We start from the raw sequence: 23,749 nt of genomic DNA on the forward strand, positions 1-23,749 counted from the left end.
AAGGGACCCACTACATCCGCAGGATAGCACCCTAAACCACCATTCTGAGGGCACGATCGAGGACCGCACACCAGTCATGCTTTCTTCCCGCCCCTTTGGTTTCCATTTATCCCATTTCTATGAAGCCTGGGCATCGATAACATTGGACCAGTCCTCAGCCTACTGGCACGCAGCTACTTAATCCCTTTTACTTCTTCCCCTCCTCTGTCCCCTCCCCACTCCCCTTCCTCCCTTTTCAGGGACCCCTCTCACGAAGCGCTGCTGGAGGAGGAGGTTGCGAAGCACCTGAACCTCGGGGTGGTGGAGCCCTTCCCGGATGAGTTCAAGAGGAGTGGGTTTTATTCCCGCTATTTCCTCATACCAAAGGCAAAAGTGGGACTTCGTCCTATTCTAGATCTCAGAGGACTAAATTCGTTCATAAAGAAGACAAAGTTCAAAATGGTCACCTCATTGCAGGAGGAATAACAGGTTATTCAAAATAAGGCTTTATTTCGAATGCCCGTTTCACTGCCGTGTGTAGACGTGGGCAGTTATTCCGGGCTTGTAAATTTTAAAAATGGCACCCAGCCAGGAAGATGCAAATCAAGCCCGGGATATTTAAATTCCGGGCTTGATTTGCAATTCTGAATGCCTACATTTGCAGCCCTATTCCGAAATAGGCTGCAAGTGTAGACATACTCTCAATGACCTCCACAGCACCACTACCTTTACTTCTGGAATATCTGCTGGGGTTGAAATGCTTGGGTTTACCAATGAGCTAAGTCAAAGTCCTTCATGCTGTCATTATTGTATTCTGCAATGAGATCAATGTGACCCTGACTAAATATTTCCTCATGAGTCTCTAGAGCATATACCCAGAGATTTGCCACTTACCCCAACCTGGAACTTCACTCTGGTGTTGCAATTTGCCTAAATCTGCCAAACCAGACTGTCATTTGAACTGCTAGCCACCTGCTCCCTGATGCATTTATGTATGAAACTGGCATTTCTGGTAGATATCACTTCCACCAGACAGGTGAGTGAAATAGTGGTATTAATGGCCAATTCTCCCTTCACAATATTCTTCAAGGATAAGGCCCTTCTATGTCTACACCCAAAATTGCTACTGAAAGTAACATCAGTCTTTCATGTGAACCAATTAATCCATCCTCCTACATTCTATCCTAAGCCGCACAGTACTACAGCAGAGATAATCTTGCATATATTGGACATTTGGTATCCATTAGTATTTTACATAAAAAGCACCAAATTTTTCCAGAAATCTAGATTTTTCATTTCTACTACAGAGCATTTGAAAGGCCACATAATATCCACTTACAGATACTCTAAATGGCTCTCTACAGGCAACCAACTCTGCTACCATATGCAGAACAGAGACCGTCCTGCTCACATCAGAGCACATTCTACATGATCCATGTCAACTTTCATAGCATTTATACATAAGTTTCTAATACTAGAGATTAGTAAGGCGACCACTTGGGCCTCTGTCCACACATTTACATGACTACAGGGCTAACTCCATAGTTGGCCTAACACTATCGTTACTATGACAAACTCAAAGTCCTTTCCTGCCTTCTGAGGGGCACTGCTCAACATCCACCTGAAGTGGAGCACATGCAGGGACAGCACCCAAAGAAGAGATTACCCACCTTATATAGTAACAGAGATTCTTTAAGATGAGTGTCTCTGTGGGTGATCTTTTACCCACTCTCTGTGTGGTATAGAAGGGACTTATGTCATGTGTGCCTTAGAAGTGGCAGCAATGGCACCACAAGAAGCCTAATGCACATGCATGACCCACATGGACACTGTTGTAAATCTCCAAACAATGATGTCAGGATGCACCAACTTCTGAAGCTCCCACAGGGACTGAAGAACCTCTGTATTATTGCACTTCTCTCTGATAAGATGACTCTCACCTCATTTATATTTTGTTGGAGCTAATAAGTTGCTCTTCCTACATCTAGTAAAAGCAGAATTTACTCAGAAGATTGGTGCAGGAGTCTAATAATGTGTGTCAATAGAAGAATCCCACCACTTTTTTACAAATGGCATTAGGACATCTTTGTGTTTTCACATGTAATTAAAGATGTAAGTTGGATACTCTTTCTTCGTAGAAATATTTTTAACTTATCAGAGGCTATGGCTACACTACAAACTTTTTCTGGAAGAGGAAATGCAAATGGAGCGCTCATTTGTATATCTCACATTCTCATTTGTATATTCTCTTTCAATCCTTTTTGTACAAGAGGTTTTTATGCAAAAAAGCGCTCCATTTTCATTTCCTCTTCCAGAAAAAGTTTGTACTGTAGCGGTAGCCTAAGTGTTAATTTGCATACAATGGCTTTTTTACAGACCACCTGTATAATAATGTAAACAGTGCTTTATTCTTTTTTAGATCTGGTAATGAAACATGGGACTGAGGATGTGATCAGCATGGCACATGCTTTTGAAGATGACTTGACACCACGTAAGTTATAAAGATTTGCTAAAACATAAAATGTTAGTCAAAATATTTTAGTCTTTTTTACCCTTGAATGGGTTTTATCACCCTATTGAGACCCAGTGTCCAAGGACCACATCTTTGGGATTTTTATCTGAGAAGGAAAGGGTTGATAAGACTGGAAAATGGCTGAATTTGGTTAGTCTGACTGTAGCTTACTTGAAGCATTGTAAATCTGCTGGTAGGGTGCTTGGAGTTTTGAAGCAGTCTTTGTGTGGCTTTACTGTGCAGAGACTTATACCTCAGCCAACAAACCTTCTAAAGACATTTTCGTTTGGTTATTTTTTGTTTTCTTGTGGGACTTTATATTTGCTGTTCTAACGTTAAACAGATTTAAGGACAGTGGGAATGAAAAGAGTTTGGATGTCTTTGTTGTTGTCAACCTATTAAAAGGAATACATTTTCACTTTCTTTGGATGGAAGATTTGCAGAGACTGGCTAAGGCTATGCTCTACTTGACCTGACAACCACTCTTTAAAAGATGATCCAAGAGGTTTTGGGGGAGAAAAAAGGTTCACTTGAAAGGCAAAAGTGGTTTATGTTGTCATATTTTAACTACTGTCTTCATTCAGACTCAAGAGAGAAGCTCCTAGGTTGAGGAAGGGAAGCAACTCTCTTCTCCTCTTGACTATCAGAAGGCATCTCCTAGGTCTAGACTACAGTAGTAGTTTAAATTGAACTCAGCCACGTAAGGTCAATTTTCTAAACAATGAGTCCATATCATCATGTCTGTTCCATTGATCTTTAGAGCTGTTAAAGTCAGTTTTGGTACTCCTGCTTTTCACAAGGAATAACAATAAATTCGACCTTTCACACTCGACTTTAGAGAAGTGCAGATCCAGCACTGTGAAAATTGACATTCTTGGCCTCTGGGAGCTCTCCCTCAGTGCCCTACTATGACTCTTTGGGCTAGGACTTTCAACTCAACCGCTCTCCAAGTGCTCAGGAAAATTTCAATTTCATTTCCTATGTGGCCAGTGTGATGAGCAGACCTCACAACAGGCAGCACACCTGACCATGAATGCCCAAGGTCTCAAAGGAGCTCCAGTATGGAGCATCCAGGAGATCCTGGACCTCATTGCTGTGTGAGGAGAGGAATCAGTTGAGGCAAAACTATAAAGCATCAAAAGAAATGCTAATATCTATGCCAAGTTTGCACAGTGCATGAAGGAGAAAGGTTATACCAGGTATGCCCAGCAGTGCTCAGGCAGGCATACTAGAAGACAAAGGAGGCAAACGTATGGTCTGAGTCAGCGCCACAAACTCCCCATTTTGTGAACAGCTGCATGGGTTTCTAGGGGGAAACCTGAGCACTTTCCAAAGCTAGTCTGTGGATTCTTCTCGAGGCACTCCTCTGGCAGCAGTATGCAGGACAGCACGGACAAGGAAGAGGCGGAGGAGAATGGTCATCAGCAGGTGAGCAGAGCATCCGATCTCATCAACAGCCAGGACCTTTTTATAATTTTGGAGACAATCCCATCCTCCCAGGAAGTCTTGTTGCTGGACCCTGATGCCAGGGAGAGCAATTCTGGTGAGTTTATGTTTGTAATTATTCTACAAATGGGTTAAGGCAATTGGGTGTGATCTGTGGCACCCATTCTGCCTATACATTATGGACTCCCGGAACAGTTTGTTAACGTGTCTGGAGATGTAGTGGGAATCCTTCTTGCATATTTCTATAAAGCTTTCATAGAGGTACTCTTTCATCCTTCTCACAAGGTTTCTGGGGAGATCTGCCTTATTCCGTCTTCCACAGTAAGACATCTTCCCATGCCAAGCCAGCAGTAAATGGTCGGCATCACTGCAGCACAGAGCATTGCAGCATAACGTCCTGGTTTCTATCTGCATTCAGTCAGCATCTGATCCTTATCACTCTGTGATTTGGGAAAGACTGATATAGCATATGGCAACCTGAATGAAGTAGGAGAAGCAATGTAACTGATACCACAGCAGTACACCTCAAGTTGCTCATACCCAACAAACCAACCCCCGCCTGCATACTCCTTAGTGTCCGCAGGAGCCTCTGCTCTTCTACCAACCCAGACCACCTCCCCCTGCTGCCCACAGGCTCTTCAGCGTCCTCCTGAATCTCTGCCCTTCTGCTACAGCCAGACCATTTTCTGCTCCCTCCCACAAGCTCCTGTGGGAAGGGAAAGTTGCACTCCCAGCAAATGGGGGATGCCAAACACACGACCACTGCATGAGCTCCTGCCCTGTCCTGCTGCCATACCACTGTGCCCCCCCCCCTTGCAAACACAAATACTCGCCTAGATGTGGAAGCTGCTATTTGCAAGCTCTGTATTGCGCACAAAAGAGCAAGCCCCAGCCTGTTCCTTATGCCTGCCACTAATCCAAGTCCAGCTGCTTCCAGATCTCTGTGGTGTACCTGCTATATAGTGGACACTTAAAACTTTGGCGTTGTACATAACACATGCCTGTTGTCTTGGACAAACATCCCTGTATGCTAAGCAATTAGGTTCTATGCTCCACAATGTATCTCTGGTAAAATCTGCCCTTCACTTTTTATTTATTTATTTATTTATTTTTACAGTGGATGCAGCAGCGAGCTTGCTGTACGCTCCCCTGGGTCTGGCTTCTTCAGCTGTTTGGCTATCACAAATCCATAGGCAAAAACATACTAGGGATGACATGTTCAGTAAACAAATGCAATCCGCCCACTTGGACAGGGTGTAAGTGTGTGGAGGACAATTTTATTGCAGATGTGAGCAGAGTGTGAAGATAGAAAAGCATATAGGAACATGAAGTGAGGACACAAGAGAATATCTTGACAATCATGGCAGAACTGATGACACGTGGTAGACTCACAGGAGAGCCAGATGCTCCAACCCATGGTAACTCACATTCCCTCCTCACCAAGTTCCATAGCCTCCTCTCCCAGGGCAGCCTCAACACTCAATCTCCAATGATGTGTCCTGGAACAAAAGGCTGTCATTCTTTCACCTTACAATTGCTGAACAGGTAGATTGTAATACACACTTACCCTTCTCTCCTCCCTTCCCCCTCCAAGCTCCTTCCCTGAATTCCCTTTCTGTCTCTGCTTCCTTGGGTTCCCTAAATAAAGATGCTTCATTTCTCAATAACAGTATCTTGTTGTTTGTGTTGCATGGGGAGAGAGAAGTGGGTTACAGGCAAGCATACTTAATGCAGAGGGCATCTTGTTTAGAGCTACATGCATGACTGTCATGTAGTTCTCTGGATATTCAAAAAGCTATTTTTCAAAACCTCTCAGATTTGCAGTGCCCCTCGATGTGTTCTCATTATCTTAGTAGTCTGATTGCTAGTAATGACTGAGTAGGCACTGTGCCTCGAACCCCCTCCCCTACCATGCCACATATGTTTCCTCTTACTCTCACAGCTATTATGAAGCTGTCACAGGTCAAACATTCAGCGCCTTGGCATCTCCTGCTGGTTACTATGGGAATTAGCTCAAATCCACCCTTGGACACCCTTCTGGTATCTCATCTGCTGTATCCTATTTATGTGTTAGGGATTCTGCCACCTTATATTAGGACCTGCATCCCTCCCAGACTATGGTGCCCTCCCCTCTGGGTATTGCTCTACTGCCGTGCCACCTCACTCTGGGGTCCTTCCCCTCAGAGAATCCCCAACCACTGTTCCTTCTAAGCTGCATGGCAGTATAGCTTCACAGGTAATTAATCAGCCCCGCTCAGTCAGGCAGCTCCATGCAGGAAGCTCTGAGGCTCTGACTGAGCACAGCTGATTAATCACCTGTGAAGCTGTGCTGCTGCTCGACTTAGAGGGAACACTACCTCCAACCCCCTATACCCTTGCCTCAGTGTCCTTACTGCCAGACATGATGTAGCCCCTTTCCTCAGAGGCAAACGGCAATCTGAAATGGCTACTCATCATTGGCAAGGGATGTGGACCTGCTGCCTTCTCCTATCCTGGCTACCTGCAGCCCTAGTACACTCAGACCTTGCCTCAGGCCCTGTAACCTAGGAGTGTGGTCAGGCCAGAGCTCACCAGGTCTGCCTGCTTTTCCCCAGCACTACTCTGTCTCTAGCTTTCCTGACAGTCTGGTCCCTCTTGCTCCATGGGTGGAGTAAGGGTGAGTGCCTTTTAGGAGCCCTTATTTATACAGCCCTCATCTGGGCCCTGATTGGCTGCTATCTGTTGCAGCTGCTTGCTCCACTTCCCCAGCCCTCTCCCAGAGCTGGATTTCACCCTTCTTAGACCAGTGCAGGGCAGATACCCCATCACAGGAGCACACAGTTGGCTGTCACAACAGTGGCAATGTTGCTTTTGCTGAGGACTAATCTAGTCAGTAGACTGTGAAACCTTCCCTTTAATCCCCCAAAAGCACATTCTGCCACCTTTTTGAACATGCTCAGCCTATAGTTGAATTGCTCCTTACTGAGGTCCAGGCTTCCTGAGCCACAGGAGCAAGGGATAAGCTGGGTCTCCAAGGATCACTATTGGCATTTTAATGCCTTGGGTAATTTTCTAGTCTGGGAAGAGAATTACAGCTTGCAGCTTTTTTAAGAGACAGGAGTATTCACAAGACTTTAGATATAGCCATATTTATGTACACTAGTCCCTTTGAAATGAAATCTGATATTCATATAAAAATGATTTTCCCATCAGACACAATTTTATTAATGTAGGAGCACTAGCAATTATTTGGATTCCTTTTAAGTAAAGTGAATAGACATAGCAAATACATTGAGGCTACGTCTACACTGCAGGCTTCTTCCACAAGAAGCCTTTTGCACAAGAATTTTTGTGCAAAACCTTCTTGCGCAAGAGCATGTCCACACCTCAAAGCACATCACAAAAGCACCTATGCCTTTTCCCGGAGGGAGTGTCCACACTTCCATAGGAGTGTCCACACTTGCCTTTCCCTCTGGAGTGTTTACACTTGCCTTTTTGCACAATAGCTGTAGAGCAAAAGGAGTTATTCCTTGTAATAGGAGGTTTACCTACAACAGAAAAAGCCCTCTCTTCTGCCATTTTACTGTTGATTTACTTGTGCAAAAGTGTATTTGACGTGTGGATGCTCCACTGGTTTTTGCGCAAAAACAGCTGTTTTTGTGCAAAAACCTTGCAGTGTAGACATAGGAAGAAAAAAAGCTAAATTTACTTCAGTGTTGATAGCTTCCTTTAAAACTTCTTGCATAGCAAATGTTTTACAATGTTTTATTTTTGTCTACAGAAACAATTGAAACAATGAGCACTCGCATACTAGACATAATGAAAGTATTTGAAAGACAAACAAATAAATTACAAAGGTAAGAAGTTTTTCTAACAAATAAATATATTTTGTTTGTGGCCTGTATGTAAAAAGTCATATGTCTACACTGCATTCCTCTTTTGAGAGATAACCCTTACTCCTGGGCTGTGTCTAGACTGGCCAGTTTTTCTGGAAAATCAGCCGCTTTTCCGGAAAAACTTGCCAGCTGTCTACACTGGCCACTTGAATTTCCGCAAAAGCACTGACTTCCTACTGTAAGAAATCAGTGCTTTTTGCAGAAATACTATGCTGCTCCCGTTCGGGCAAAAGTCTTTTTCCGAAAGACTTTTGCGCAAAAGAGCCAGTGTAGACAGCAGAGATTTCTTTTCCGCAAAAAAGCCCTGATCGCGAAAATGGGTATAGGGTATTTCAAAATAGTGCCCAGGCACGGTTGTACAAATGAAGTGTGGGAAATTCAAATCTGTGCTTCATTTGCAATTCGCTTGTCTGCATTTGCATTCCTCTCTCAAAAGAGGAATGAAGTGTAGACATACTCTTAGAAGGTACTCTGTTAACTCATTAAATGATAATCTGAAGCAAAGAATAACTGTTTAAACTGAAAGCCATGCATTATTCAGAAGCAATTACTTGTGGAAATTGTGTTGAGTAGTATCAATAGCTGATAATATCTGAAATTTTTCACATTGTTCCTGATCTTATTGTCTGTCAGATGATGCTTTTGCTTTTAGGGCCTATTGAAATGTAATCTTTTAAACTAACAGTGGTCCCCAAACTTTCGGGGCTGCCGGGCGCCCGGGAGCAGGGCCACTCACGCACTGGGCATCCAGGGACAGAGCCGCTCACGCGTTGGCATCCGGGGGCGGGGCCGTGCATGCACTGTGCTCCCGGGAGCAGGCCGCCCATGCGCCATGCGCCTGGGACCGATACCACGCATGTGCTGCATGCCCGGGGCAGAAGCCGCCCATGCACCCCACGTCTGGGGCCAGCACTGCACATGTGCCGTGCGCCCGGGGCAAGGGCCACCCATGCGCTGTGTGCCCAGGGCCAGCACCACGCATGCGCCGCACACCGGGGGCAGGGCCGGCCCAGATCATTCGGCAGGCACAGATAAATGCCTCGATGGGCACCATGGTGCCCACAGGCACCGCGTTGAGGACCACTGAAAAAATATACATATCTTGAATTTCTTCGTCGAGTAGTATCCCGACTATGGGTGCTCCAATGTAGGTGTTTGTGCATTCCTGAGATTCTAATTGGAGATTTTTGGTAGCAGTATCCATGTGCTCTCCCTTCCTAGGCTCTCTGCTCTCCCTTCCTAGGCTCCCTTCCTAGGCAGTCCGTACATGTGCTCTCCCTTCCTAGGCTCTCTAGCACTGCATGAGCTAAATCCCCATACCTCCTTCTCAGCTGCCTCACAGGAGAGAGCAGTTGTCCCTTCCTTATCTGCATCTTTAGTATAAATAGTAGTTGTTTTTATTTCTTTTGTTTTCCCTAATAGCTAATGGGTTTTTTTTTAATCTCCCTTGGGATTAAAAAAAAAGTGAAAGACATCAAGCAAGCAAAAAGGAAAGAAAACTTTAATTTGTTCCCTGTCCTATCTGTGGGCACTTCTCTGTGTTTAGAAGACTAGATTTTTTTTCAGGTTAAAAAAAAGAAAAGAAAGAAAAGAGGAGTACAGACTTTTCTTCTTCATTCCTCACTGCTAGAGATTGATAACCCTCCCCACCTCCTACCTAAGGGCATGCTCAGCTGACCTAGCTTTGAAAGGTACTTCTCCTGGGAGCAGTTCCTGTGACAGCCAGACATTCACTGAGTGTGATACCTAGGACAGTCTCACAGAAGTGCTTCACCTGTCACAGCTAAAATGGATGTCTCATAAGAACTGGAAGCTGAAATTAAAACTCCTCTTAAGGCACTTTCATCTCCAAGGGTCTCGGATGCTGACAACTCATCCCCAGAGCCTTTAACTTCAAAGAGGGTAGAGTGATTAAAAAAAGTCACAGCAGACTTCTCTTCTAAAGGCTCCTTAAAAGGACTGAGTAATTTGCCAGTGAGAGGGCTCTGGGCAGGAGTGAAAGTAACTTAAGTTTCTTACAAGTACTGTCATGTCACCTCAGGGCGGGAGGATGAGGGGATGTGATAGAATAGTACCGGTAAGAAATGTAAGATTTGGTGTGGAGTGTGTGTGGAGGATTATGGCAGGGGATGAGGGTGTGGGGATAGTAGAAATTAGGGTAGGGGCTTGGGGTATGGTAGTGCAGGAGTCAGGATTGAGGGTGTGAGGAGGGGCTCAGGGATGGGGTCATGGAGGTGAAGGAGTCGGGGTTGGGAGATGTGGGGGTTCAGGAGTCAGGGTAGGAGGCTGAAGGTGTGGAGGTGCAGGAGTCAGGGCTGGGGTGGGAGGAAGGGCTCAGGATAGAGGGTTGGGGTGTGGGGATCAGGGCAGGAGGCTGGGAGAGTGGTGGAGGTGGAAGTCAGGGACGGTGCTCAGGGCAGAGGGCTGGGTGTATGTAAAGGTGTCCAGGGAGGGCGAGGACGCTATTGGGGGGGGAAGCGGGGGGGAGGAAGCACTGCAGCCACACATACTAGTCCATTGCTGCTCTTTTCCCCCTTCCCCTTACTATCTGACAACAGGGACAATAAGCAGTCCTCTCCCATTTGCTGAGGTGAGGGACAGAGGGGGAATGCAGCAGGCTGTCCACTTTCTCCTTGATCTCAGACAGGGGAAGGGGAAGAAGAGCAGCAGTGCCCTGGTATGTGATGCTGAAGTCCCCCACCTGCCCTCCCAAAATGGCACCTGGAGGAAGGGGCTCAGGGCTGGGCCAACCTGCAGAAATCCCTGTGAACCAGGTTGGGAGCACACCGCCCCCTCCACTGCAGTCAAGTGCTCCATCTGTTTGGCTTCTTGCAGGAGCGGTGCACCATGGCATACTGGCTTACCATCACCTCTGGCTCTGGGTGCTTGGCCAGCCAGAGGGGCTCCCCCATGCAGCCACCTCAGTACCGACAGCATCAGCAGCTCTGAAGTACAGGGTACCCAGAACAATAGACAGGACTATGCAGCACTGTAAAGACTAACAAGATGGTTTATTAGGTGATGAGCTTTCGTGGGCCAGACCCACTTCCTCAGATCAATATGTGGAAGAAAATTGGCACGACTATATATACACCAAAGTGATACAATTAAAAAAAAGTGAACACATATAAAATTCTCTCATCCCCTCAGTAGTTCTTCTTCCCCTCAGGGAACCTATAATTAGTTAATTGCAAATAGCTAGCCTTCTTTTGTTGCCTATTCTTCTCTTATCTAAGAAAGAAAGAAAGAAAGAAAGAAAGAAAGAAAGAAAGAAAGAAAGAAAGAAAGAAAGAAAGAAAGAAAGAAAGAAAGAAAGAAAGAAAGAAAGGAAAAGAAAAAGACTCTTGTTAGCATTTCCTTGAAGCTGCTCTCCGTGGTCACTGACTAGCAGTTCAGCAGGGATTTAACAAACAAACTTGTTCTTTTAGAAGAAAAGGATTAACCCAGTCATGCCTGGATTTCCAGGGTTTAAAAAGTGTGCCCAATGCAGTGAGCCCATGCCAGTTTCAGACGGGCATTCAGCCTGTGTACACTGCCTAGGGGAGAGCCACATTCCCCATAAGTGCGGGCACTGCTCAAAGATGACAGTCTGCACTCGTTGAGACAGGGAAATGTGTCTTAAAATGTTCCTCTTCAACAAGGCACTGGACCCCAATGTGAGGAATGCTGAACAGCTGGGGGGGAACCACAAGAGAAGGACTTCTTCCCCCCGAGGTACTTGTGGAAAAAAGAAAAAAGATCTCCCCTGCCAGATCACTTCTACCTGAAAGAATGGTGGGAGGTAAACCTGGATCCTCTGTCTCTGTCTCGCGACCTTCACTATCTGGGTCGGGGATTAAAGGGAAAAAGTCTGCAGCATCCAATAGAGCTTATTCAGTGCCAAAATCAGCCTTGGTGCCGACAAATGGTGCCTGTGTTACAAAGACCCCAGCACCGCACCGGTTAATTTCTAAAGCACAGCAGAAAACCACGCAGGCAGCAGCGGCACCGGAGGGAACTCTCCCGGCACCAGCAACACAGCAAGCAACATTGTCGGCACCAAAGGCAGCCTCCGTGCAGACAAGTGGCGCACATCTTTCAAAGGCACCGGCATCACTTTATTCAGCCCAGCAAGCGGCACGGAGCAGCAGACAACCGCAGGGGTGGCTGCGGCACCAGTGGGAACTCTGCGGCACTGGCATCACAAGTACTGTTTCTGGAGCCATGTGGTGCTTCCCAGTTCCAAACAGCCCTGGCACTGGCATATACAGTGGTGCCACAGCTGATTGAAAGACCAGCACTGGAGCAGGAGCTGGAGCCGGAGTTTATTCAGGCAGAGCCTCCAGCAAAGGCATCAGTTAAAGCACGGAGACAGGGGACTCCCCACTCCCTTTCTCCAAAATTTTCACCAGGTCCTTCTCCTTCTCCGCCAATGTATGTCTCACCTCTACCCCATACCTACCGGCACCACAGCCCAAGACACCAGGTCTATTATAGACGGTATTCTCCATATGGCCACCCACATTACAGCGACTGCTATAGACACTGATCCTATTCTCCACCATTTGGACGGTCGCCACGTTATTACTATTCCCCATGTGTCAGTCACGAGAAGTGACATACCAGTAATAGATCGTCCAGGTGCTCATCACCTCATCCGTCAAATCGATATTACGAGTATTGCCATCCTTCTCCGTACTCATCACATTCACATTCATATTCCCATCATCGTATGCATCAACAGCCCTCACGCGACATCCACCGTCAGCGGGGCACTCTCTACCACAGCAGCATCGTGACCGTCGCCTGACTTCTCAAATACGCAGTTCGGGGTCCACAACACAACAGTCAGACCTGGAAGATGGCAGTTGTTTGAAGCGGATGACCATCAGACTGAAAATCCAGTTCCTGACCATTCACCCTCTTCGACATATGAAGCGGTTTTCCCACCGGCCATGACTCCACCAGACAATTTTAAGCAGTTCCAAGACCTCTTCAAGCGAGTGACTCAGTCCCAAGAAATCCAGATAACAGAAGCACAAACGAAACAGCATCGACTACTGAAAAATTTGCATCCAAGGCAGAGCGCATAAGTGGCCATCCTTATTAATGAAGCCATTATGGAAGCAGCAGACATCTGGCAGACACCGGCTTCAGTACCACCAACCTGCAGGAGAGCGGACAAGATATATTTTGTCCCTTCCAAGAATTTAGAATTCCTCTTTAACCATCTGCAGCTGAACTCGGTGGTGGTAGACGCAGCGCAACAATGGGCCAAGACACCTCAGTATAAGACAACACCAGATGCCAAAAAGCTAGATATATTCGGCAGGAAAGTTTACTCCTCGGAGACCCTTCTCCTACGTATTTCTAATTATGCCGCCTTGCTATCGAACCAAAACTTTGACAATTATGAAAAAATATCACAGCTTCTTCAGTACCTCCCAGAAAACAAGCGCCCTCTCTTAAGGTCCCTAGTGCAGAAGGGTTTTACGGCATCAAGAGCGAGTCCGCAGATCTCCTTGGATGCGGTGGACACAGCAGCTCGCACCACCGCAACTGCAATAACAATGAGGTGCTCATCTTGGTTTGCTTCTACAGCAGTTCCAAAGGAGCTTCACATAAAAGTGGAAGACCTTCCTTTTGACAAAAACAAGTTGTTTGCAGAAAAGACGGATGAGATCCTTCACTCCGGAAAAGATTCCCGGTCAACGCTCTGCACCCTGGGGATGTATACACCCGCTTTTCAGCACAAGAGATATTATCCATACCAGTAGAGGTACAACTACCCCATCAAAGACAACAACATCAGCAGCGAGCCATAGACCAATCACGTCCAAGATAGCACCCGCAATGTAGACGGTCCCAACCATTCTGTCTGAACAATCAACAAAATTCCAAATAGCAAGTTTGATGGTTCGGTCAAGGGCATGCAACAAGTCCTTACTGTGATGGAACACCAAGTCACTCACCTCTTTCACCATCAACTTTGACATTTTCAAGATCAATGGGCAGCGATTACATCAGACCGCTGGGTATTACAACTGGTGGTATCTGGGCTCACCATCCCCTTCACTGCCATACCACCCGAAAATCCACCAACCCCGTCCGTTTTCAGGGACCCATCTCATGAGACCTGGTTGAAAGAAGAGGCCCAGTGTTTGCTCTTCATAGGGGCTATAGAGCCCGTTCCTCCTCAGTTCAGAGGAAGGGACTTCTATTCACGGTATTTTCTCACGGAGAAGAAGACTGGAGGATGGAGGCCCATCTTTGACCTCAGGAAGTTAAACAAATACCTCTGCCGTCCAAGGTTCAAGATGGTGACCCTTTCCAGGATAATACTGTCGCTAGAGAAGGACAATTGGTTTACAGCCCTCAACTTGCAAGATGCGTATTTTCATATAGCGATACATCCAGCTCACAGACGTTTTCTCTGTTTCACTATCAGGGACGATCATTTCCAATACTGGGTGCTACCGTTTGGACTGCATATTTATACCTGCCTCTGGAAATTTCCACTACATGCATCTGACAAAGTGGGTCTTTGCCCACGAAAGCTTATGCTCCAACACTTCGGTTAGTCTATAAGGTGCCACAGGACTCCTTGCCGCTTTTGCAGATTCAGACTAACACGGCTACCCCTCTGATACTTGACACGTTTGGACTTGCATCTGCTCCCAGGGTGTTTTAAAAAATCCTGGCCGTAGTAGTGGCTCACCTGCGGCGCAGAGACGTGGTCATAAAAGGCAGGTCAAGACAAGAGTTCCTTCGCATGGTGACACTAACCAGACAGACATTTCTATCACTTGGGCTCATAATCAACGAGTAAAAGTTGTCTCCAGATCCTACGCAGAGTATAAATTTCATAGGTGCACGTCTGGATTCCACCACGGCCCGTGTGTGCTTACCTCAAGAGCGCTTCCAAGTTATACATGAGCTGGCCATGGTAGTCATCCATGCCCCTACAGTCACCGTACTTACCTGTCTCCGCTTCATGGGGCATATGGTGGCCACCACCTTCGTGGTCCAACATGCGAGACTTTATTTTCTCTGTCTCCAACACTGGATGGCATTGGTGTATATTCCAAAAAAACCACTCCACACACAAAGTGATAACCCCAACTCTTTTACTTCGCAGATCCCTGGGTTGGTGGTTGAACCCCAGAAATCTGCTAGCAGGGGTTCCATTCAAATGTCAACAGCCATCGACCCAGTTGACTACAGACACCTCCTTTTTGGGCTGGGGGGCACACATCGATGGCATGTCCATGCAAGGCAAATGGTTGGCGGCAGAGGCAGTTTTTCATATCAGCCTCCTAGAACTAAAAGCTGTATTCCTTGCTTGCATACGCTTCTGCACACATATAAATGTTCCACCGCAAGCTTGGACCACCCAACAAAAATGTCTGTAAAGTGTCTCCAGTGGTCGACCAGGGCCCGCAGCACCATCGAAAAGTAGCCCTTTTGGTTAATGTCCTGGGCTGCTCCATGTTCTGGTGCTCAGATCAGAATGTGGGTCCCATCAATGGCTCTGCCATAGTTCGGGAACCCCAGGGCAGCAAATCCGGCCTCGGTCGCGTCCAGGTCTCCCAGACGGATGACCCTTCACAGCAGGATCAAGTTGATGGCCCTCACCACCTGCAGAAGGAGACAAAGAAACACACGAAACAGAGAATGAGAAAGGGGGTGCCTGAGCCCTTGGGAGGTGCCTGCCCTGCTCCCCTCCCCCCAAACACCCCACGAGTCACCTCCTATGAGGCCATCGCCCCCCAGCAGCAGGGCTGTCTGCCCTCACTCATCAGAAGCCCCTGTGGATGGGGCTCCTCCTCCAACTCCACAGCCCTCAACTCCCCTTTTCTGAGGGTCCCCCTTATCCAACACTTCCCTCCACATAAGGACCCCAGTGATGGACTTCCCCATGCCGAACTGGTTGCCCACTGACCAGTAGCTGTCTGGGGTGGTGAGCTTCCAGAGGGCTATTGTGACCTGTTTTCCTAGGGGGATGGCAGGCTGCAAGTGGGTGTCATGTCTCCAGAGGGTGAGGGCGAGCCAGGCACATAGCTCCAAAAAGGTAGCCTTCTGCATGTGGAAGTTTTTGGAGCCACTGTTGGTTGTTCCACCACTCCAGGACCAGTCGGTCCCACCAGTCTGATTTGGTGTCGATCCTCCAAAAATGCCTCTCCACAGTGGGGTGTGGTTGCCAGAGTGGAGCAGCCACACCCAGGGACAGGGTCCCTAGAATGAGCTCAGGGTCAAGCTGAGTCAAGATCAGGAAGGCAGCTGGCAGAAGGTGCTTCAAAAACTGCAGCATGGCCATGTTGCACCATCACATGCCCAGGGGCAGCTCTGGCTCCATGGCTCAAAGGAAAAAACCTGTGGCAGCTAAAAAAGAACAAGGCAACCACAGCAGTCACCGCTAATGCTTTGCTGTCCCTCAAAGAGGTAGCAAACACACTGCAGAAGCAGAGAAACAGCTGTTCAGGGTAGTCTCTTTAAGTGCACGTCTCTGCAAGGCTCCAGCACCAGCACTCAGGGTATGTCTAGACTACATGCCTCTGTCGATGGAGCCGTGGTAAACTAGTTTATCTGGCATAGGCAAAGAAGCGGGGATTTAAATAATCCCCGCTTCATTAAAATAAACATGGCTGCCACATTGTGCCGACGATCAGCTGATCCAGCACAGCGCGGCAGTCTAGACGCAGATCTGTCGGCTGGGGAAGCCTTTGCCGACGGATCCCTTATGCCTTGTGAAACGAGGTTTTCAGGATCGGTTGGCAAAGGCTTCCCCAGCTGACAGATCCACATCTAGACTGCCGCGCTATGCCGGATCACTGATTGTCGGCACAGCGCAGCAGTCATGTTTATTTTAATGAAGCGGGGATTATTTCTATCCCTGTTTCTTTGCCTATGCCGGGTAAACTAGTTTACATGGCTCCGTTGATGGAGCCATGTAGTCTAGACATACCCTCAGAAGCAACTGGTGACCTAAAACCCTGGCTGAAGTGGTTCTGGGTGGCCTTTTATGTGGGTCTGGACACTCTCTTTCGGAAGAAGTTTTTTCGGAACTTCTCTTCCAAAAGAAGCCTACATTCTAGACATAGCCATATAGTTCCTGTGCCTGACATCCTCTGCCATGGTCTTCTGGGCCCCTTCATGGTCCTCTGCCCCAGGGGCCTGCCTAGGTTGGCTGCGCTCTCCATTCCAAATACTCGGCTCTGTAGGGGTTTTTTCTGTACCATTCAAATGTTCTCTATTTTTGTAAAACCTACAGAAAAGTGTCTGTGCTCCCTAGATGCAGCAGTAGTTCATTCACCAGCATCAGTGGCAATGCCACTCCCCAGTCCTTGCCGGAAGGTCTGTACCCACACCCTCCTTTGCTTCCTGTCCCTGTGCTGAGCTGGCTGGCCCCTGCCCTTCTATTGCTGCTGCCCTGCTGCCTTTTTTCCTCTTGCTAAATGGTCCCTTTCCATGGGCACAGGATTACTCTTCTAATTTAGCAAGGAGAGTGGTCTTTTTAACTAGCCCCCACATCTGCTGGTCCTTTTCTTTACAAATTCAAATGTCCTATGTTTGTGTACCTCTCATTGAAGAGAGGGGGTGAGGAGAAAAGGAATTTTGCTTTAAAGAGGGGCAGAAGGGGTAACAGAAGTAGGAGGAGTAGGAGGGAGTAAGAAGCTTGCTTTAAGGAGTCTGCTTGACCCTTCAGGTCCAGGTTCTTTGACTTAAGATGATTAAAACTTGTCCATGCAGTTTTCAACCATTCTGGCTGCCAACACATTCTAATAATTAACAGTATGTTGCTCCTCAACAATCTGCTGTGGAGTTTCTACTTTACTTCTAAGATTAGTAACTTCCTCCTACAAACGTGACAGATCCTTACACAGAGCCTGTTCCAGCACAACCCTGGGAACCCCTGGATGCATGGTAGTCCCGTAACCACCCCTGGATGGCAGACCAATCCTGATGACCCCAGAAGGGAGCCACATAAGGATCCCCTCCCCATTTCCCCACCCACTTGTTAATAAAATTCCTAACAGTTGTTGCAGTAAAGAGCCTGTCAGATTTACCCATGTGATCCATCAAAACATGATGATCAGGCGCAACTCTTTCCTGGGATCCTGTTCGTGACGCTAGATGTTAGAGAAAAAACATGCAACCCAGGAGTGGATGAGGTAAACAGAACTGCTTTATTGCCCACACACGTTAATCTCAGACCCCCCAACACAACTTTCCGAGTGACAACAATTTGGCACAAGTTACACCCTTTTATCTATTTTAGTAAAAATCTATCATCACTACATCTATCACTACTTTCCCTAAAATCTTAACTCCCATAAAATGATTATTAATAAGCAGGCAACGAATACAATTATACGCACCCCTGTTTGTTGTTTACTAGTTTTTAGTTAAAATCAGCATTACATACTATCTTAATCAGCAGCTTATAGAGAGTGGGAAAGAACTCGGACTCTGAAAATGTTTTTACAGAACAAGTGTGAAGACAAAACAAGACACTGTTCAGTGCAACCATCTTTCAAGGCTGCCAGGAAAAAAGGGAAATACCTGTTTAAAGGGCAATGGCTGCTGTGGCTGACCCCTTACCACTATCCCAGACCCCTATTAATGTTTACATATCCCAACATTACCAGTACCAAAAAATGGAACCCCCAACAGGGACCAGTGACCAATTAACAAGATCAGATTCGACCTCACCTGCATTTTTACATAATGTTACAATCAGAGAACTATGCTCATCTGCCACTTGACCTTCTGTACACACTTTTGCAAATCACTATGCAGTAACACAGAGCTCAGAGGCCTATGCAATCCTTGGCTATACAGTACTTGCCTCAACTGTACAAACAACTCTGAAACCCATCATTCCATAATTGAGCACTGCTGTATAGTCATCTGACATGTAGCATCCACAGAGACATACTCAAAAAAGAAAAAAGGTTACTTTGTGCAATAACTTAGGCAGTGCAAAACAGCTACTGCATATATGCATCCTGACTAGACACTGTTACTGGAGATCTCCAATCAGTGGCATAGGGGTACCCCAGTTCCTGAAATGGAGTACCCCGCCCAGGATACGCATCTTGAAGAACCTCAGTTACTGCACAAGATGAGTAATCTTCTTCTATGTAATAACATCAATGAAGACACTAGTTTGATTGTATTCTAAAGTAGAGGGGAAAAAAATCTATACTTTACAAAGAAAACTAAACAAAATACAGAAACTCTATATGTTCAGAAGATATGAAGTTATAGTGATACCATTTAAAATACATTATTCACCCTGGGTGTAAAACCAAAACAATATATAGCCACAAATGCTGCACTACATTTTGTTCATTTAAATTCAAGAGGACTAAGTATTTAGTGAAATGTCATTTTATAATGACTTTGATTCCATGCAGCTTGACTTAAAATGACAATTATTATGGAAAATATAAATCAGAAGGATGTTGTGCTTCATTTTTCAGAATTTCAAATGAACAAGATGTCCTAGAGGGTGTAAGTATACTGTACTTTAAAGTTAAAATTGTGACTTTCCTAGATCATAGTTTGATGGAAAACCCGTTGTTTTATGTGAGATAATGATTGAATTATTACTGTTTACCCTCATTGATTCGGCAAAAAGAAAAGGCTTTTAAAGAATCAAAATAAAGTCCAGATGTATCACATATACACACCTATACTGGATAATCTAAGTCCATTTATCTTTCAGTTATAACACACTTTCAGCAGTATACTATAAAAACAAAAGGACTAATTTAATCTTAAATTTAATCTTAGTAAATTCACAAGTCCAAGAAATAGAAGACTTCAAATAAATAAAGTCTGGGGGAAATTAAGGGTTTGAACTTACACAGTGCTGAATACCTCCCTTAGCAGTGATGAGTAAATGGTCAGTGCTTTTCCAGCAAAACAGTTCTGCCCCTTCCTCCCCCCCCCCCGCCCCATCTGAAGAAGGGAGCCTAGCAGCCCCAAGAATTCTTGTTCCAGCATTGATCTTATCTCCCTTCTAGAGCAGCTAAGTGGTTTATGCATTCTTGTTAATTTTCATGTAAGCTGTGCAACTAACAAGAATGCCAATTTCACATTTTATTTTAGGAACACCATAGTTTCATGTTTCTGCAATAATATTCAGGATTTCCAGGTTGCCAAGAAGTTTTGGCAAATTTGCTTTGGTTCCAAATCGGGATGAAAGCAGATTAAAAAAATACCAAAACTTTTGATGAACCAAAATCTCTGAGTTTTAGCAAATGCTAGTTCAGAGTAACTACAAGCAATTTCAGAGTGTCCAGTGCCTTCCATGTTTAAGCCCTGGCATGTTTCTTCCTTCCCATTTAGACATTTCAGTTCTTCCTTATTGTCACGGGGCTGACTTTCTTGCCTCCTCCAGAGGACAGGAGAAGTGTCTCGAGTCTCTGTATAAAGTTCCTTTAATGCAGGCCCCCGTCTCAAGTCTCTACGCAAAGTCACCGGGTGGCCCTTTAAGGCAGGGCCCCTTGGCCCACTGGCCTGAGTCTCTATGCAGAGTTAGCGAGTGTCTCTAACGCAGGGCCCACTGGCCCAAGTCTCTATTCCCTGACTGGTTGGCCCTTTAAGGCAGGGCTGAAAGGCCTGCGATGGCAAGTCGCTGGAGGAAGGGAAATGGCACCCCTGGTAGGGGGATCCGGGCCCACCCTACTCCAGTGGGTCCTGGCCCAGGGTCCTGTGAGTGGCAGGATGGCTCACCACTCCCTCGGCGGGGAATCCGTCCAAAACGCGCCAACATTCCCAGGGCAGGAGAGGATGCTCCTGCAACCTCCCTGGGCCACTTCCTATGTGGTCCGACGAGGTCTCCTCCCATGTTCCCACAGGGTCCTCTAATGCTCCGGGGGTTGTTCCTTCCACGTAGGCAGCAGTGGAGTCACCCCAACATGCACGAGCAGCTTGGCTGTCTCCCCTTCTGGGCAGCTGGCTGGTGCTGGTCAGGAGCTCCTCTCTAAGGGTATGCCTACACTAGCTCAATAATTCGATAATTCGAGATAGGTAGGCAAATGAGGCAATCGGAGTTGCAAGTGAAGCCCGGGATTTAAATATCCCGGGCTTTATTTGCATGTTCCCGTCCGGTCGCCATTTTGAAATTTCACTAGCCCGAATTCACTGCCGCACGGCTACATGCGGCAGTGAAACGTTAATTCGAACTAAGTTCTTAGTTTGAATTAACTGTTACTCCTCGTGGAATGAGGAGTAACAGTTAATTCAAACTAAGGACTTAGTTCAAATTAACGTTTCACTGCCGCATGTAGCCGTGCGGCAGTGAGTTCGGGCTAGTGAAATTTCAAAATGGCGACCGGACGGGAACATGCAAATAAAGCCCAGGATATTTAAATCCCGGGCTTCACTTGCAACTCCGATCGCCTCATTTGCCTACCTACCTCGAATTAACGAGCTAATGTAGACAGACCCTAAGGTCCTTCTCCTCTGGCAGTCAGCCCAGACTGAGCAGCTCCACAGGCTTTTATAGCTGGGCTACAATCTGAGCATGCCCAGCAGGGTCGTCTGGGCTGGGCTCCTTTAGGCAGGGTAACCTGGCTAAACCCTGTGAATTCAGTGCAGGGCTGGCTCGCCCTGTCACACTTATGTAACAAGAATAGTTATAATAGGTGAACTGAAATGAGGGTATCTTGTTCTTACAATTAACTATAATATGTCTCTTTTTAGAAATACCAGAAAATTCTAAATGAATATCAGTTGCTATCAGAAGAAAAACAGATAATGGAGAATGAACTTCAAAAGATGAAAGAGGAAGAAAAGCTAGGGGTTAGTATAACTTAAACTGTTTTAAACAGTTTAAATGTCAAAAATGGGCATTCTTCAAAATAGCAACTCTTGTCTGATACCAGAAAAATGCCTTCAGAATGTCATGTGTTTCTGTAGTGTAAGTAAATAGAAAAAAAAATGGCATTCTCTCCTGTTTTTTTTTTAAATATTTCTTTTTTTGAAGTACTGGTATATAGTTCCATTTGTTATATGCACCCTCTCCTCTCCTCCTCCCCCTGCAGCCTATAATGGTGATACATTTTAGGTCCCTTTTATAACAGGGCTGTGCTTTCTATCATTGAAAATTTTGAACTAAGGCTGTTAAAAAAAGGCTGCATGGATATCTATAGTTTCACTTCATTCCTTTGAATGACAAGCTGAAACTGCAGGGACCTTATCTCTGTGCCTGGAGTATTTTTGTCTAATTTAAAATGTCCTTAACTGTTTTTGTTCTATTGTATGCATAGATGTCGACTCTATGGGTGCTCCAGGGCTGGAGCACCCATCAGGAAAAATTAATGGATCTTCATCATCCACTGGCAGCCAAGCCCTCCCCTCTGCTCCCCTTCCCACAGCACCTCATACCCTCTGGTGGCCCTGCTGATCTCCTTCCCCTTCACCCCAGCACCTCCTATCCACATAACACCTGTTTTGCAGTATTCAGAAGCTCCAGGAGGCAGGGTGAGGAGGGAGGATGTGGTGAGCTCTGGAGAGGGGGTGGAAAGAAGTGTGGCAGAGGCAGGAGTTTGAGGGAGGAGCTTGAGGGAAGGGGTGAAGTGGGAGTGGGACCTGGAGAAGGCGAGGTGTTAAACACCCTACCGAGTTAGAGCAGAAGTGCTCCTATGTTTGGGTATGTCTACACTACAAAGTTAATTCGAACTAACGGATGTTAGTTCGAATTAACTTTAATAGGCGCTACACTAGCGCTCCGTTAGTTCGAACTTAATTCGAACTAGCGGAGCACTTAGTTCGAACTAGGTAAACCTCATTCCACGAGGACTAAGCCTAGTTCGAACTTACTAGTTTGAATTAAGGGGTGTGTAGCCCCTTAATTCGAACTAGTGGGAGGCTAGCCCTTCCCAGCTTGCCCTGCTGGCCACTCTGGCCAACACCAGGCAAACTCTATTGCCCCCCTCCCGGCCCCGGAGCCCTTAAAGGGCCACGGGCTGGCTACAGGGTTTGTGCCAGTTGCAAGCCTGCCAGCACGCTGCCAGCAGACTGTGCACCGCACACCCCCATGAGCCAGCCATCCGATGCCTCCCCCTCTTCCCGTGACCAGCCTGGCGGCTCCCAGGAGCCCGCCCGGGGACGCAAGAGGCAGGCGCCCGCCTGGTCTAGTGCGGAGATCGTGGACCTCATCGAGGTTTGGGGGGAAGCCTCCAATGTCCACGATCTCCACACTAGCCACAGGAACGCGGCAGTCTACGGCCGCATGGCTGCCAGCCTGGCCGCCAGAGTCCACCACCGCAGCAGGGAGCAGGTCCGCTGCAAGATAAAGGACCTGCGGCAGTCCTACTCCCGGGCCTGCCTGCCAGGGGCCGACCCGGAGTCCTGCCCCCACTTTCTGGGACTGGACCGCATCCTGGAGACTCATGCCATCTCTGCCCCCCGGGTGGTGATTGACCCCGGGGCAGAGGGACCCCTCTCTGACATCGAGGAGGAGGAGGAGGACGCCAAGAGCCAGGAGCCTGCCGGCAGCCTGCCCAGGACCCCCGAGGCACCCCACTGAGCCGCTCGCCTGTGTTGTCCGAGGCCAGGGAGGCCTCCACATGTGAGTACCATCATGCTCCCCTTATGTGTACGGGGGGTGGGGGGAGAGGGAGCCAAGGGACCGTGCGCCTGGGCCTTGCCCACCACGGAGCAGCAGCTGGGTGTCATGCAGGGGCCCTGGCCTTGCAGAGGGGGGCTGGGTTTCACCCACCTGGGCCCCAGGGAGAATTGACCGCTGCTCTTGTTTCACCACAGCCGCAGCACCTGGGCCTGCAGGGTGCACCACCCCGCCTGCAGCAGCCGCCCGCACCCGGGCCAGCAGGAGAGCCAGGAACCAGGAGGAGTACCAGCGGCGGCACCTCCGCTTCCTGGATCACCAGCCCCGCACCCAGGACCACTGGGTCCAGGAGGACTTTCGGCTGCGCCAGCGGAG

At 47.2% G+C, this 23,749-nt stretch overlaps 1 protein-coding gene across 8 annotated transcripts in view; it reads left to right on the forward strand.

Moving 5' to 3' along the window:
• Window positions 1–23,749, forward strand: part of CCDC7 (coiled-coil domain containing 7) — a 347,366-nt gene that overhangs the window by 66,058 nt on the left and 257,559 nt on the right. For all 8 annotated transcript variants that reach the window (XM_075922671.1, XM_075922670.1, XM_075922665.1 and 5 more), the window contains 4 exons: window positions 2,399–2,470; window positions 7,698–7,773; window positions 19,278–19,308; window positions 21,508–21,606. In XM_075922671.1, coding sequence (XP_075778786.1) covers window positions 2,399–2,470; window positions 7,698–7,773; window positions 19,278–19,308; window positions 21,508–21,606 — 278 coding nt within the window. The remainder of the gene's footprint in view (window positions 1–2,398; window positions 2,471–7,697; window positions 7,774–19,277; window positions 19,309–21,507; window positions 21,607–23,749) is intronic.

Source organism: Pelodiscus sinensis, chromosome 2, assembly GCF_049634645.1.
Source record: "Pelodiscus sinensis isolate JC-2024 chromosome 2, ASM4963464v1, whole genome shotgun sequence".
NCBI lineage: Eukaryota > Metazoa > Chordata > Testudines > Trionychidae > Pelodiscus > Pelodiscus sinensis.